The sequence below is a fragment of the Falco cherrug genome, chromosome 3 (assembly GCF_023634085.1).
Source record: "Falco cherrug isolate bFalChe1 chromosome 3, bFalChe1.pri, whole genome shotgun sequence".
NCBI classification, from domain to species: domain Eukaryota; kingdom Metazoa; phylum Chordata; class Aves; order Falconiformes; family Falconidae; genus Falco; species Falco cherrug.
Window position 1 is genome coordinate 32,044,850 of NC_073699.1, and position 17,468 is coordinate 32,062,317.

Genomic DNA, 17,468 nt, shown 5'->3' on the forward strand with positions numbered 1-17,468 from the left:
TTCCGTGTTCCAGATGCTCCACCAGCATCATGCCTTTGACTTCAATGGACCATTACTGAAACCGGTTCCTAAATCTTCACATCAGTTATAAAGCTCCAAGGCTGAAGTGTCTGTTGTTAGTCATTTCTTCTGATCAAAACAAGTAGCCCAGTCCTTATGGACTTCCCCAAGCCCAAAGCAGCTGTTTGGGATGCTAGAGGAAGAACTCCCAGAAGTCAAATGATTGTGCCCATTGCAGTGTTTTCCACACAGCTGTATTTTTGTTGCCCCTCTACCCTTTGCAATGTTATCACTGCTGTCAGTGTGTATCTCTGTGGAGAAACAGGACCACTGCATGATCTTACTGACTCTGGTCTGTCCTCTGCTACAGGGAGTAATATTGGCACTCTGCTGGCAACGGACATGGATGAGGAGAACACTCTTAACTCTCGTCTGCAGTTCAAAATTGCAAGTCAGGTTCCTGATGCTCCTGCAAGTAATCTGTTCTTTATTCAGCAAGACACTGGGGTTTTGCACTTAACTAGCCGTTCATTAAACAAGCGCATTGCATCCAACTATTCTTTGAAGGTGCTGGTGACAGATGCTGGTATGTAACGACTGCTGTTACACATTGGAATAACTTTGCTCACACTGACATCCCCTGTGCTCAGTGTCCAAGGGGTGAGGGGAGACCTGGAGGATTCACTGGATGGGCAGCAGCACTGAGAGCTGGCTCGCTCTGGTGTGGTACTGCCTTGTTCTCGAGATGCAGGGAGGTTAATCGTGATTCATAATGCAAGTATGGAAGGAAACCAGCTCTAGGGCAGAGCATAGCTAAATTGGGAAGCTTGTTAACAAGTACTCCAGTAAAAGATTTCCTTCCACAGGGGAAAAAAAAGAAAAGAAAAAAAAAAAAAAGAGAAGATATGATTGTGGTTTTTCCCCAAAATCTTTCAAAGGGACTTACTGAAAAAAATCAAGAAATTAAACACAGCTGCTCAGAGTCCAGATAACTTATTTTAAAGGATTAAGAGCTGAAATTAATCTTCAAAAAGAATCTTGTCCGTTATGTAAATTCCCAGGAGTCCTTTGTGGTTAACTGAATGGAAAGGAAATCAAACTCCATGCTAAAGCTTAAAGCTTTATGCTGGAGACCTTATAGTCAGGCAAAACTTGTGGGTGGAGGAACTGGCATGTGAAGAAAGCAATGTGGCATTTCTGTAAATGAAATAGCATCGCTTAGGCAGATGATACAAAAACCAAATCCAATTCATTTTGGATACTTATTTGAATTCCATCCAAACAGTTTTGTTTGGAATATTCCTTAACTTTCAGCTCATGAAGCACATCTGTAAACCACTAAAACTCAGCTACGTACAAATAGCACATGACCAGACAGAGTATGCTTCTAAAATCACAAACCCCCATGGCTATGGGTGTCCCTGACCAGCTAGCACTGAGATCTGAAGTTCAAGTCTGTCTGTAACTGTAATAATGAGAGTGCTGCCTAACAGCCCACCAAGAGGACACGGTAACATAACAACCTGGAGCTTACTTTTTGACATACAAAAGTGATATTAAGAAGGCAAGTAGAAGCAATTCATAGCTATCATCATCCTGGTAAAGGAATATGGTTTAAAAAAAATTAGGGAAATTAGATGAAACAGGATGAGACAATGCTGAAGGAATTGGGAAGGTGAATAGCAAGATAGAGAATGAGGTTGTCACTGACTAGAAATATTGGAAATTAAGTACGTCTTACAACAGCAGGACTTTGCTTGGATTGGGCAATTTGGCAGCTCACTTTTGCTCAGAGTGAACCCTTTTGAAGGAAAGTTATTTTTGGCAGAAGGGTTGCCTTGACGTTGTTTGTTCCCTTTCCATGCAGTATTCCAAACGATCTGTGATGTGCAAATACACGTCATCGACATCAATGATCAGATTCCCATCTTTGAAATATCAGATGTGAGTACTTTTAATTTCATTTTTGATGTCTCAATAACATTTGAGAAATGTCTGAACGTATGTCTATAGAATGTCAATGGGAAACCAACCATTTACAGCACAAGTAACAGAGCAATCCACTAGAGAAAATAAAGGCAATATATTGTTTCAAAGCCTGCATATAAACTCTATCTAGACAGTGAAGGGTGAACAGTGAGACTGACATAGTTAATTCTGAAATAGAAGGTAATTTGCTCAGTGGGAAACTATGTGTACAGAAGGGAATGATTCTATTAAAGCAGTTTATTCAGAAATGTAAGTTCTGGAGGGAAAGGAGTAAGAAAAGGCTTTAAAATTAGTTAAAATAGCTAAATGGAAAAAAGCTAACATCTCCCAAGTTCCCTTCCCAACACAATATTCATGTATCCGGGAAAGCCAGAAGGTGAATGGAGATCAAAGGCCCTATTTGCTTTAACCAAAAACAGTGGTTCAGTGATCCATGCCCAAACGCATACCTGCTGGCCCTTGGTTCTAAAACGGGTGTCAGGCTCTTGCATTTTCCTCTGGTGGTGGTGCTGGCATCTATCAGAGAGATCTGCAGACCTTCTGTGACTCCTGCCTGCTGGCCCAAGCCTCCCTGCAGACACTGCAGTGGCTGGAATGTCTGCATTTAGGTGTCTAAGTTCCCACCATACTTGTAGGCAATGTAGGCGGTGGGCTTGGGAGACCTGTCTGATCCAGCAGGTGGAGGTGTCCTCTTGAGGAAGCTGTCTCTTGAGGAAAGTCTTGGGCTTTGCTGACTGCATGGCCCAGCTCTCTGTTGATGGTGGCGAGAGCTTAGGCACATGCAGACTTGGTGCATACATAGCAGGCTGTTGACTTTCTCACCTCAAGGTCTCAGTCCAGGACCTGGTCTCAAGATGAGACTGCTGAATCGGGGAACATATCAGGCAGAGTAAATGGAGCTGGGCTGCTAATGTGGCAAAGGCCTGTGCTGCATGGAACAATTAAATATTTAACGGTAGTGGTTAGGGTGCTCACTGGATGCAGAGGAGCTGTACTGTACCTACTGCTGTATTGCATGAATGCGGAGAGTGGTTTCAGCAGAGGAGGTAATGGTTTGGGACTGTTGGTATAGTAGTAGCTTGCCCACTGACAGAGATGCCATCACCTTTGATAAATGTATGGCTAAAAAGGGGGATATACGAGCTTCGCAGAGGCTCTAGTGCCCATCTTGCAGCTTTAGGTTCCCCTGGGCAGTGAGGTAGCTCACAAGTATTGCTGCAAGGCACTTCGCTAATGTTTTTGTACATCTCTTTTAACCTGGTTACGTCTCTGCTGTGAAGCACACGCACTACTTCCCTCCCCTACAACGCTGCTGTGGGTTAAAATACATCTGTGCCTGTGGGTCACAAGCTTGTTGTAGTGCTCAAGTTTTTAACTGCAGATGGTGCTTGGTGTGTCGTGTTTCAACCATCTCTCTCTCCTCAGTATCACCACGTGAATGTTGCAGAAAATATCCCAGTAGGAACAGTGATATTGGAAATCCAAGCTACTGATAGAGACGAGCCTGCCACAGGGAGCTCCTACATCATTTACCAAATGAAGGAAGGAGATCCAAACAACACGTTCATCATAGAGACAGATCCTGAAACAAACCGAGGCTTCGTCAAGATTAATAAGGTGAATAGATGGGTTTATTCTTCTCCTTTATAACTGTATCTATGTATATGTATATATTTGTCATAAACAGTAACTGCCCTAGTGATGACTTGGGGGCTGGGGGGTGGGGGTTGGCTGGTGGCAGGGATGAGGACACCCTAAGCATGCTGCTTACTGCAGGAGGCCCCACTCTTGGGCTCAAGCACCGTGCCTGTGCAGGGCTCAGGCACACCTAGCCTCCTGCCCTTGCTGTCCCCTACTCACCCTCCACCACCAGCAGCTGGCTCTGCTGCTGTCCCCTTCTCCAGAAGGGCAGGCTCTGGTTGGTGAAACAGGTCTTTTTGCACCATAAAGAAAAAGAAGTGGCTTTGAGTGATTTTGCAGCAGCATTTCTGGAAAACAGAAAGACAGCTAAATGCTTCCATGGGCTGTGGTCATGGTGGTGGGCTGTAACGGGGCAGATCCTTTTCCTGCTGGTGCTCTGGACTGTTGGTGCCTCTTGCAATGGGAGGTAGAAGTGAGACCAGCATGTCTCAGTGTCAGGATGGAGAGGCAGTTTGTTCCTGCTGAGGCAAACGTTAACTATGTCAAAACCAAGGTCAGCATGGGCTGTGATGGGTGATACATCCCGTATGTTGAATGCTGGAGGCAGGAATATAAGGAAAACTTCTGCACCCATGAATTTCAATGGCAAAAGTGCTCTCCCTTTGAAATCAGCCTTCTTGAAGGCACTTGAATTACAGATCCAGGACATTTTCCAAGGGATGATGTTGTTTGCCTCCAGTTCACCTGCCACCAGCCAGGCCAAAAGGCATTTGGTGGACCATCTTCAGGCTCAGCCTTGGCATTTTTTTTTCCCAAGGAGGCAACTGTAAGAAACTCTGTGGTGTAACAACCCTTGCATGACTTTTGTCACCTGGAGGTTACCCTAGGCCTTCTCGTTCAGAGCTACAAATACTGTTGCTATAAACATGGTATAGTTATTGAACTTACGTCAGGCAGGTGGCAATATTATTAGGAAATGCAGTTGCTGAGGAGGCCTCAGAACGGGCATGAGGTTTCATTTAAATTGACTGTTCCTACTGTCATTTTGCTTCTGACAGCTCTCCCTTATTTCGTCTGTATCTGGGATGCAATTTCCTCCTTAAGAAGAAGGGGACTTCGTAGTTTCCCATGGGAGCTCCCCGTGGCAGTGGGGCCATTGCTTAAAGCACCTCTTCTTTCTAATTTATCCAGGCTCTTGATTTTGAGGCAGCTCCAGTATACAACCTGGTGATCAATGCCACAAACCCTGAACCGCTGGTGCCAGGCGTGCAGTACAACTCGAGCTCCCTTGCCATTTTTAAAGTTTTCGTATCAAACGTGGATGAACCGCCTGTTTTCCACAAGACAGTTTACAATAAAGAAGTGTCTGAAGATGTTCCTGTCAATACTCTGATCATAACGGTGGAGGCCTATGATCCTGAGGGGGATACTGTACGGTAAAAGAGAGTGACCATGATTTATTTATTGAATTTAGGATTTAGAAAATTGTTCTAAAAGAGGTACAAGGAAAACACACCCAATATTTGGCATGCAGGAAGTATTTTTATACAAAAGTCTTATATCCTGGTAGAAGGTAGAGGTGCGGTGGGATGGTGGCCAGTGACCCACCTGCAGCAGACTGCTGGGCAGTGCCTTTCTAGCCAGCTTTCTCTCTGTGCTGTGACAAGCATACACCAGCAGGGCCCTTGAACCAGGAAACTAAAAGGGAGGAAGGACAATATAAGTCTCCAGGAAAAAGGCAGAGCCAGTCTGAGAATACCAGGGCTTCCATTACCTTTAATAAATGAATGAAGCATATACTACCAACACCATGTTGTATGATCAAGTCACCTTGAGTCTCTGCCAGCTCACGGTTCTCTGCACAGTGCTGTGCTGCATGGTATAGATGTACCTTACACAGTAGAGTTGGATAGAATTATTTGTGGCTCCTGCTGCATGATTCCCAGCTGGGATGCTGAACAGATCAACCCAAAACAAACAATCCTTGAAATTTAACTAAAATCCAGCAAAACACCAAGTAGTTAATGGAGTTGCAGAATATGACTGTTGGGCCTCCTGTGGATTTTTATTCCCAGAGGTTTCTCATCTGGCTTTCTACTTTCCCCTAACTTTTGGGAACTTAGAATGTTTGGCCTTCTGTCAAACTGGTTTGAACGTGAGCCACATAGTCCAGAACCTCTGGGGGATGATGATAGAGACAGATGACAGGAATTCATATATACATGAACCACATTTCTGCTAGAAAATAGGTTAAAGGGCATAAAATAAAAAGTATAAAAAGTAAAAGATGTACAAGCATGTCAACATGCTCTTTTTAATGCAAGGGGTACTGAAAGAACAAAAACGTTGAATGAGGAGGTCAGGTCACATCTACCCAAGCAAATGCTTGTGCTTTACTGGGTCATATGTTCATAGTTAAATTTGTGTAAGTAAATATCCAAAGACCTTGGTTGTTTTTTTAAACAGTAATATAAAAGCAATTATGGGGGGATGTTTAAAGCACTTTCTGTTCCAAGGCTGCCCCAATGGTAATTACAAACTGCTCCAGACTGGCAGCCGATAGCCACTGTCGTCCATCTCTGGGCCCTGGCCCCTTGCTGATCCAAAAAGGGATGCCTGGCTGCATGCTCCCTCTGCCCCCCAGCCTTTGGATTGTGCCTTCATCAAAACCAAGGCACGGGAGATGCGAAGAGGAGAGAGGGACATGGGGTTGGGACAGAATGCCCTTTTGGACCAAGAGCTCAGGAAAGCCTCAGGTTTCCCAGTCAGGAGGAAGGTGGAGTTGCAGTACATAGGCTAGAGGAATGGTGGTGTTCCCATGGTTCTGCTCACAATCATCCTCAATGATTTTGGCCTCCCTTCCTCTGTCTCTCTCTCCTGGTTGGCTGTAGTACTGGGACTTTTCCAAGAACTCTCTCTTTGAGTACAGTTGTAATCAAGCCGCTTGCCTAAAATAAAAAAAACAGAAGTATTTGCTTTGTCAGCAGTTTTTCCTGATTTGGAATAGTATATGTGATTTTTTTCCCCCTCTTTCTTTCCAAAGATACTCCTTAGAAGGTGACGTGAGGAAATGGCTGAGGATTGATTCAGCCACCGGGCAGGTATACACTGCTTCCACTTTGGATCGAGAACAACAAGAAATGTACACAGTTGAGGTTGTTGCGTCAGAGCTAAGTAAGTGATGAAACGGCTCCATACACACACAGAGGGATCCCTTGCCCTTACTGCGTTGTGAGGAATTATCATACTTCCTACGACTAAACCCATGAAAAGTACAGGAACATGTGATGTATCCTTAGAAGTAAAATTTTCTTAAGAATTTAACTTTCTTAAAAGAAATCTTGCTGTTGCAATGAGGATTAAAAAAGCATACATTAAGTTAGCTATCATACACCATTATATTTGCTTGAGCCACATGGCATGCAGCGACAGAATTTCTTCAGCGTTTTCAGCATCAACATTTTCTGCCACCTTTTTCCTCTATAGCTGTAAAGCTTTTAGTCTTTGTCGTAGGTACATTTAGGCTTCCTGAAAACAGCTGGAGAGTAACTTGCAACCTTGTACAGAGTTTCATTTTGTTATGAATAAAAGTAATACACTGGTTGGTCTGAAATATATTAGGGGTCTTAGTTCCAGCCATTAGAATCTTTCAAAAGTCCATCTGAGGAGATTTCATATGTGATTTACATTTCATAGGGGTTAAAAACTCTGGACTATATCTGATATAAATCTAGATTTCCCTTCTTAAACACAGATAAACAATAATTCTGGCAACTGTTGGGGGGGATATGGGTTAAGATGCAGTTCTTGTATGTCAGGAAAAAAAGAGTGCTTCCTCGAGCACCAAGATGGAGTGGGGCTGTTCCTGCAGGAACAGGCTGGAGAGATGACAGGGCTCTGAAAGCTCTCCTCGGGCCCCTTGTCTTGGCCCCAAGGCAGAATATTGACTTCATTTCTTATATATAGAAGAGAGATGGGAAACCCATGGAGTTTCATGCTTAAAAGAGTTCTCCAAAGACCACCAGTCATCTTGGATATGACAGCTTACCAGATATGATGGATGTGACCGCTTATGAGAGATGATGGTCTATCTGCCTCCTTTCGCTTGCTAGTGTTCTGTAGTTAGCAAGAATTGGGGATAAATAAACCATACTTTTTAAAAAGTGGTGGCAACAACCACGAGTCCCTCAGGACCTCCTGAGACCTCGCCTCTGCAACCTGCAGACAGAGTACCACCTCCCACTCTCTGCCTGATGGCGTACCCATACAATAGCTGCAAACACAATGAGCCAGTGTGTAAGTCCAAGATGTGCATGTAACTTTGCATTCTGCTAAACTCTGCAGGTAATGCAGCTCAAAAATCCAAAACAACCTTGATACTACACTTAAGTGATGTGAATGACAACCCTCCACACTTAGCTATGGATTATCCACCTTTCTTCTGCCACCCACTCAGTGGAGGAGAGAGAGCTTTCATTCAAGCTGCTGATGCTGATGAACAGTGGTATTATCCAAAATTTACTTTTTCTCTCGCGGATGATATGAATACAAGAAATAATTGGGAAATCTCAAAAGTCAATGGTAAGTTAAAGCTATTTTTATAATGATTTGGGACTCTAAGTACTCAGGGAAATATAAAAAAAAAATGGAATTCCTTTTCATTCCTACTGTTGCATATTCAGTATTCCATGAAGAAAAAAAGTAGGTTGTTGAGAAATTGCATGCTTTTTGGCATTTATTTTTTTGTACATCTAAGTCATTATTTTTTTCAAGAGATAACATCTAGTATGTTGCAAGCTAAAATTTCACTAGTAATTATGAGAGAAGAAACATGTAAGAATAAAATGTACTGTGTGTTTAATGAATACAAATGACTTTGGCTAAATCAATAAGGCAGTTTGCAAACTGTCTATTTCTGACGTTTCATGTGCAAAGGGAAGTCAGGCCTCACAAACCAACTGGAGTTCTTTGAAGGTGGTCAGTAAGCACATGGATAAGCGCTTGACCCACAGAGCCTGTCTGCATTCCTGAAAGATGTTTGATGAAATGTCCCACTAGAGAAAGTTGGGTTACCATGATGTGAAAGGGACAAGTTTTGAAAGGATAAATAATAATTTAAAATTCAGGAAATGGATTCAATGGTCAGCTCTTGCAGTGAAGGGAGTTCATATCTGGTTTTCCAAAGTGTTTTTTTTTTGCTAGGATCTGTGCAGTTCAATAAATATGGATTTGCAATGAGGAGGCAAAGTTCACTTACTATACAAAGTTATTTGGGTAGGAATGAAGTGTGAAGAACTGCAGAACATAGCCTCAAAACTGAGTTGGTAGAAAAATAAAATGGCAGATTCACATGAACGCTGGACTTATTCTAGAGACAAGATACTGATGCTGATAGACCTTTGGTCTGGTCCCAACAGCTCTTACAGTCTTACTTTTCCAAGTTGTAAAGAGTCTTAGATGTGTCAGTGTACGTGCGCTAGGATGGTCTGTCCTACTAAATTATCTTGGGAACAATTTAAGTTGGTTATGGCTTCTATGAGTACGGGGGTTATTCTTGAACTGGATGTGATGCTATCAGTGTAGCACTACCCAAGATCAGATCTGGTCAGCTGTAGAAATTAGGAAGGAAATGTTATGACCATATTATGCTGAAGGCCAGACTCGACTTTTAGACCATCCTTTTTGACTTAATGTCTGCAAACCAATGAGATATGGGAAGACACAGGAAAACAGGAACTACCATCATGTGCAAAGCAGCCTTAAAGGATCATTTGCAGCTGGTATGAATGTTGAGCTATTTTTTTTTCTTGTGCTGACATGAATGTCCCATTTCCTACTTACAGGTACTCATGCTTACCTCTCCCCAAAACATGTTGACTTTGAAGAGAAGGTCTATAATGTTCCAGTAATAATTAATGACAATGGACAGCCACCTTTGGAAATGAAAGTGAATCTTGAAGGTATGCTATGCACAGAGCTATTCATTTCAAGACAAGTTACATTTATGAATAACCAAACCGGACTACTAAACTTCTCCTTAACCTCATGGCATTTCTTTTTGCAGTAAACATCTGCAAGTGTTCAAGTGAAAAGTCATGTTTTATCGAAGTACAGCGTGAACACTTCTGGCCAAGTCCCGGCCAGGCAATTGGGATTCTGATTGGGGTCCTGCTTGTCATTGGTAGGTCACTGTTTCTTGGTTTATATGAAGCCAAGTCTCTGAGAGATGAAGGTGCTGCTGCATTTCTGATGCTAATGCACTTGGGTGAAAAGATGTCATGAATGTTGCAGAATGAGCAAAAGGGGGAAGATCTCATGATTGTGTATAATGTTTGCTGCAAACTTGTAAGTTTTTAGTCATAGGAATAGCTTTCTTTGGCTGTGCTTCTGCTTCAAAGTGCAGCAAGCAGCTGCGACAGAAGAAACCGCTGCGCTTGTCACATATTGTCATTTCATTGCTACCTACTGCCTTTTCCCTGTCAAGGAAGGGATTGGAGCCTTGTCTTGGGCTTCTAGATTATAGGAAAATAGTGAAGCATCCAAGGATGTCATGCTTAGAATGCCTATACCCATAGCTTACAATTATGGTTTTATTTACCTATTTCATCTTTGTAGGTTTCCATTTTTCATATGGAGGATTGCTTTGAGCCGTGGGAATCTGGCATTTACATGAACAAACTACAGTCTAATTGTTAAACAGTAGTGAACAGTATTATGTTCTTCTTATAGGCATAAGCTGATGCAACTTCAACAAGTAATTTAAAACTTTTTCCAAAACAAGACAAAATATTTTTTAGTATTAGAATAGGATAGGGTAGGATAGGATAGGATAGGATAGGGTAGGATAGGATAGGATAGGATAGGATAGGATAGGATAGGGTAGGATAGGATAGGATAGGATAGGATAGGATAGGATAGGATAGGATAGGATAGGGTAGGATAGGGTAGGATAGGATAGGATAGGATAGGATAGGATAGGATAGGATAGGATAGGATAGGATAGGATAGGATAGGATAGGATAGGGTAGGGTAGGATAGGATAGGATAGAGTAGGATAGGGTAGGATAGGATAGGATAGGATAGGATAGGATAGGATAGGGTAGGGTAGGATAGGATAGGATAGAGTAGGATAGGGTAGGATAGGATAGGATAGGATAGGATAGGATAGGATAGGGTAGGATAGGATAGGATAGGATAGGATAGGATAGGATAGGATAGGATAGGGTAGGATAGGGTAGGATAGGATAGGATAGGATAGGATAGGATAGGATAGGATAGGATAGGATAGGATAGGGTAGGGTAGGATAGGATAGGATATAGTAGGATAGGGTAGGATAGGATAGGATAGGATAGGATAGGATAGGATAGGATAGGGTAGGATAAGATAGGATAGGATAGGATAGGATAGGATAGGATAGGATAGGATAGGATAGGATAGGATAGGATAGAACAGGATAGGATAGGATAGGATAGGATAGGATAGGATAGGATAGGATAGGATAGGATAGGATAGGATAGGGTAGGATAAGATAGGATAGGATAGGATAGGATAGGATAGGATAGGATAGGATAGGATAGGATAGGATAGGATAGAACAGGATAGGATAGGATAGGATAGGATAGGGTAGGATAGAACAGGATAGGATAGGATAGAACAGGATACAATACAATACAACACGTCATTTGGAAGTGGCCTACAATGATCACAGTCCAACTGCCTGACCACTCCAGGGCCAACTAAAAGTTAAAGCATATTATTAACAGCATTGTCCAAATGCCTCAAACACTGACAGGCTTGAGGCATCAACCACCTCTCTAGGAATCCTGTTCCAGTGTTTGACCACCCCAGTAAACAAATGCTTCCTCATGTCCAGTCTAAACCTCCCCTGGAGCAGTTTTAAACCATTCCCACATGTGCTGTCACTGGATCCAGGGAGAAGAGCTCAGCACCTCCCTCTCCACCTCCCCTCCTCAGGAAGCCATAGAGAGCGGTGAGGTCACCCCTCAGCCTCCTTTTCTCCAACCTGGACAAGCCCAAAGCCCTTACCCGCTCCTCATCGGACATGCCTTCCAGCCCTCTCACCAGCTGCGTTGCCCTCCTCTGAAGGCTTTCAGGGACCTTCACATCCTTCTGAAATTGTGGGCCCCAGAACCGCACACAGTGCGCAAGGTGAGGCCGCAGCGACACTGAACGCAGGGACAGGCGCCGCTGGGGCCGCTGGTTGTGCTGTGTCCGATCACCCCAGGGTGACCCAGCACCCGTGACTGCCAGGGCACGCTGCTGACTCACGCTGAGCCTGCTGTCACCAGCACCCCCAGGTCCCTTTCTGCAGCGCTGCTCCCCAGCCACTCCTCTCCCAATCTTTACTTGTGCCTGGCGTTACTCCATCCCCAGGTGCAGAATCTGGCATCTGGATTTGTTAAATTTCATCCCATTAATCATTGCCTGATGCTGCAGCCTACATAGATCCTTCTGTAAGGCCTCTTGTCCCTCAAGTGAGTCACAGCACTGCCCAGTTTGGTATCATCAGGGAACCTGCTAACGGTGCGTACAGCTCCTGCATCCAGATCAGTGATACCTGTGTTGAACAGAACTGGCCCTAGAGCTGAACCCTCAGGAACGCCGCTGCTGACAGGTCACCAGCCAGGTGTAGCCCCGTTCACATCAACCCTTTGAGCCCTGCCCTGTAGCCAGCTCTTTGCCCAGTGCGCCAGGAATCCACTCACACCACAGCTGGGCAACTGGTCCTGAAGGATGCTGTGAGGGACAATGTCAAAAGCCTTACTAAAATCCAGAAAAACTGTATCTTCCATCTTTCCCTTCATCCACTAGGTGGGTGACCTTATCATAGAGGACATCAAATTAGTTAAACAAGACTTTTCCTTTGTGAACCCTTGTTGACTGTGCCTGATGATTACATTATTCTTTAAATTCCTTTCAGTGGTACCCAGTATGATCTTCTTCAGAATTTTTCTAGGAATTGAGGTTAGATTAACAGGTCTGTAGTTCCCTGGGTCTTCCCTCATGTCCTTTTTGTAGATTGGAATAACATTGGCTAGCTTCCAGTCAGCAGGGACCTCCCCAGACTCCCAAGACTTTTTGTCCTTTTGTAGATGATCGAGAAGGGTCCTGCCATAACATCCTCTAGCTCCTTCAGTATTCTCTTTATCTATGTAAGTACAAAAGTAGTGAGGATGACTGTTGATGGGATTCAGTCCCCTAGGAAGTGAAGAGCAAGAAGAAGTCAGCGCTCAGTCCTGTGTGATTTTTGAATGTGATGGTCACAAGAGCCAGACTGGAAAACTGTGACTCAGCTGTAGCAAGGGAAGTGTGAAAGACCCATGGAGAAAATCAAAGAAAAGGAATTATATATGTTACAGACCTCATATCCAAAAGAGTTGGATTAAATTAGAGAATAAAAGGGAAAAAACCCCAAGAACTTACATAAACTATCATTACTTCAATTCTAAAGGAAGACAGAACAAGCCCCCAAGAGCAAGTTCAGTATCTAAAAAGAGAAAACCAAAGCTGTGTTGATTTCCTTTTGTAATACACAAACCCCTCAAGCAAGAGAAAGTGCCAATGCATATGTGATGCATATGTGTTTGTCTTTTGAAGGTAAAAATAATTCATAGCCATACTCAGCCATACTCAGACCATGTGATTGACAGAGAAACCCCTCAATCCGCATCATCATCTCTGTTCAAGCTTCTCGCATCACTTATTTCTGCACAATGCCTTAGTCAGATCCTTCACTTAGTATAGTGTCACATTTAAGTGAAAATTATGTTGGATAAATGACTAAAGGTGTTTTCATTCCAAGAGAGCTGATCAGCTTCAGAGAGCATAGTAAAAGTTGTTACTTCTTTATGACTCTTAAAAAACACAGTATACGTAGCTCATAAAGGATTTTTAAAAGAATTCCTGAAATGGGTATGCATGTTTTTTAAGTAGCAAGTTTCTCTCACTGCAAAGGTAAAATCAGGTGGAAGCCTCTCAGATGAACTTAACAGGGATCAGAGATGGGCAAGGAAAAACAACGAGAGGTATCTAAAGATTTTATGAAACCTAGGGAGATTACAAATGTTGAGTTTGGCCTTGAAGCTCAGAAGATATGACCATAAAAACAGCTGTCTCTTGGGGGCCTGTCTGACACCAGAATGTATTCTGGCTCAGACCTCAACACCTTTTGTCCCAAAAGCAAGGATCCTCTATGGCCTTACTTTCTTTAAAAGAAACACAGAGCATAGACACTAGAAACCAAAATACAACAAAACAGATAATATACCCCAAACCTTCAGCCAGTCTATTCTGATGGGAGAAACTCTTTCATTAAGGCAAACTGTCTCTCTCCTGGAAGGTATTTCTCCCACTTGAGAAGAGCGTGGGGGAATAAATATCCTATGGCAGATACTAGTCATGTTTCTTGATTGACTACTCAAATACTGCAAATACGAATGTAAAATAAGAACAACTACAGAAAAGATATTCAGAGCAATAAATGGGGCAAGGGTAGTAGCTGAGCACTCCTATATACTTTACTAAAGGAACAAAGAGGTATGGAAAGTGATAATCTAACAGTGCTAAAGAGGAAATAGTTTTAAATATAGTGTAACAAGCTCATTAGGATTTTAAAAGATCAAATACATGTGTCTATACATATGTATATAAGATGTGTATATATACATATGAATATATGCATATGAAGACATCTAGACACCTTAGATCAGGGGCCCTCAAACTTTTTAACCAGGGGGCCGGCGCGCGGATGCAGTGGCAGGCAGTCATCTGCGGCTGCTTGGTTTCCCCCCCCAAGCCCTGGCTGGGGGGGGCAGGGGGGTCTGTAAATACTGGGGGCCGGATTGAGGACCCTGGGGGGCTGTATCCAGCCCGTGGGCCGTAGTTTGAGATCCCCTGCCTTAGACTGAGTACGACAAGTGATGATAAAGGGTATAAACTCTTCTAATCCAGGCCAGAAGAAAATCTTAGCTATTCTAAGCCGTAGGTGCATAAATCTCTGGGGTCCATCAGCTATTCCTAACAGATACCAAGGATGTTCCCAAAGAACAATTTTGCTGTTATTAATCTCCATTTAATCTATGAAATTCTATAAAAAATTCTAAATCTATAAAAATCTATAAAAAGCTATAAAAGCTATTCATTTGCTGTGACAGAATTGTCATTCCATTGGGAAAAAAACACCCAAGGACTACATTTCAAGGCAAATATGACAAACCTAGAGAACAAGTCTTACAAGGAGTGGCTGAGGGAACTGAGGTTGTCTAGTCTGGAGAAAAGAAGACTCAGGGGGGACCTTATCTCTCTCTACAGCTACCTGAGAGGAGGCTGTAGGCAGCTGGGGGTCAGTCTCTTCTCCCAGATAACAAGTGACAGGATAAGAGGAAACGTTCTCAAGTTACACCAGAGGTTGTTTAGATTGGATATTAGGAAAAATTTCTCCACCAAAAGGGTGGTCAAGCATTGGAACAGGCTGCCCAGGGAGATGGTGGAATCACCATCCCTGGGGATGTTTAAAAAATGTGTAGATGTGGTGCTTAGGGACATAGTTTAGTGGTGGACTTGGCAGTGCTGGGTTAATGGTTGGACTTGATGATCTTAAAGGTCTTTTCCAACCAAAATGATTCTATGATTCTATGATCACTGCTCAGAGGGAAGGGGGGCTAAAAAAGACACTTTGCCATCTGGTCAGATCCTAGAGGAGATGTTCTCCTTTGGGGGAAGTCTTTTGAGACGTGAGGCATCTGATCCTGCTCACCAATGCCTGGGGTCCATGAACATGTTGTCAGTCCAATGTTGTAATTCCACAAAACCATTTCCTTCTGTTCAAGGGGTAAAGCAGTATGGATATTACAGTGTGGGTGTCACATCCTTTGCTGAAATACCTTTTCAGAAAGTTTTCTCTTCCCTTTACTGATGACTGCTCTCTGTTTTCCAGGTTTAATTTTAGGGACTGTGTTTTTTCGGATGAAACACAAACAGAAAAATGAAAAGAAGAGACATAAGAAAGATGTAAGGGATAAGTCTGAACTCAACAGACTGGCTTAATGACTGTTTCATCAAGAGACAAAAATGCCCTTTGGGTCTGAGCTTTGTAGCTCACAAAGCCCAGAAGTGTACTATCACAAACTGAGGATACAAACATGCAAAAGCAGGCTCCCAGGGTTTTGTCTTCACTTTTGTGAACTAAAATAGCATGTTTCACTAATACTATTCAGTCATGAAGCAGAAAACATACGTACACTTCAGCAGCAGCCATTAATAAGAATATCAGCTTTGGCCAAAGTGTTAACTCACGACAACACCAAATGCTGAGCTCCTGCAAGGATGAATACATGGGACGTTTTTGTGTTGGACCTTCTTTGTGTGGACCTTCTTTGTTTGGCAGCTGAAGTAAATATGGACTTCTCAGAGGACTACATTTTGTCTAACTGCACATCTTCGGATCTTTCCATCTCACTAAGTTACCGAATAGCAGAATGGCAAATAAAGTCCTGTGCTACATTTGAAGATGTCCCATGAAATTGGAGGAATCTCTGACTCTCAACAAAGGAGCTTCCAAATTTACTGTAATCTGTAATCTGCCCTGGGTCATGCCTGCTTACATTATGCTAGTGAATTTGTGCTAACTAGCAATGTGACATTTCAGTTTTTCATTTTTGATATCCACAGAATATAACCAGTTTGTGAAGCACCGTGGCCTTTCATTATCGTTTCCGAGTTAAAAAAGACATTCTGAGTCATGTGGAATTGGGTAATGTTCTGTTTATCATACTGCTGCAAATATTGTTCTTGCCCCCTACACATTAGATAAGAATAAAAAAGTTCTTTAAAGGTTTTAGTGCCTGCTTTTTTTTTTATTTTTTTAAAGAGAGAGAGAGAGTGCATGAGAACAAACCATTGTTACTTGGTTATCTGTTGTATTTAACCCTCACTTTGGCATAATACAGATTAAAAATGGCTCTCAAGCCAGAGTGACACATATCCAGCTGATTCAAGATGCAATGATTGCTGGAGGCACTTGTATCTTGGTTTCAGTAAAATGTATTTAAGCCCAGGGTGACAGTCAGAGAAGGAAAGCCTTTCTCCTGACAGCATGGCTATAGAAGGGCATTTTTGGTGACAATTTGAGGGAGGCTTCTCTTTTAAGCTATAAATAAAAGCTGACAAATATTGTGTTACACTGAAAAGACAATATACTTTTGAAAACACTGAAGAAAAGGTCATATGGAAAAGAGTATGTTTGTTTACGCAGGATTTTTTTAATAGCTTTTACATGCAGCACAGAACTAGAAAGAAAAGAGCACTTTTTTAGTAGCATTGCATTATAATAGGTTTTCCTAGAATGCTGCCAGAAAAAACTTTGCTTTTGGGCTTCAGCAATGCAACCCAATTGTTGTACCTCTTACCCCAGCTTCCCCAGCTGTTAGAGCTCTGTTATTTGCTGTGGGGCTCACTGCTGGAATGTATTTATTTTATGATGGGAATGCAATCCATTATATTTGGAAAGAATGACATTCAGTTACGTCAGTGTGTCCAGGGATCGGGATTAGTATATTGTTTTATAAATAAAGGAGCCAAAGTTCAGGAGTCGTTGTACTTGTGTGTACCAATACAGCTTTATCTGAAGATGGGGAAAATGTGCAGAAGTTCCACTTTGCTCTATCTCTCTGACTTGCCTTTCTGTTTGCCAGTTTTACCCAACTCATTTCCTATTTTTAACAATATATTTTCTGGAGAAGAGTCAAACAATGTCTTGTCTTATTTACCTACATCCATGGCTGGTTTGGTAGCAGGACCTTATCTCTTTCTTCAGCCT

At 42.6% G+C, this 17,468-nt stretch overlaps 1 protein-coding gene across 2 annotated transcripts in view; it reads left to right on the forward strand.

The window, feature by feature from the left end:
- Positions 1 to 16,487, forward strand: part of CDH17 (cadherin 17) — a 41,893-nt gene extending 25,406 nt beyond the window's left edge. For both annotated transcript variants that reach the window (XM_027814261.2, XM_005445436.3), the window contains 9 exons: positions 371 to 586; positions 1,868 to 1,944; positions 3,415 to 3,606; positions 4,822 to 5,066; positions 6,674 to 6,804; positions 7,975 to 8,211; positions 9,474 to 9,590; positions 9,695 to 9,811; positions 15,588 to 16,487. In XM_027814261.2, coding sequence (XP_027670062.2) covers positions 371 to 586; positions 1,868 to 1,944; positions 3,415 to 3,606; positions 4,822 to 5,066; positions 6,674 to 6,804; positions 7,975 to 8,211; positions 9,474 to 9,590; positions 9,695 to 9,811; positions 15,588 to 15,697 — 1,442 coding nt within the window. In that variant the 3' untranslated portion in view covers positions 15,698 to 16,487. The remainder of the gene's footprint in view (positions 1 to 370; positions 587 to 1,867; positions 1,945 to 3,414; positions 3,607 to 4,821; positions 5,067 to 6,673; positions 6,805 to 7,974; positions 8,212 to 9,473; positions 9,591 to 9,694; positions 9,812 to 15,587) is intronic.
- The last annotated feature ends 981 nt before the right edge of the window (positions 16,488 to 17,468 follow it).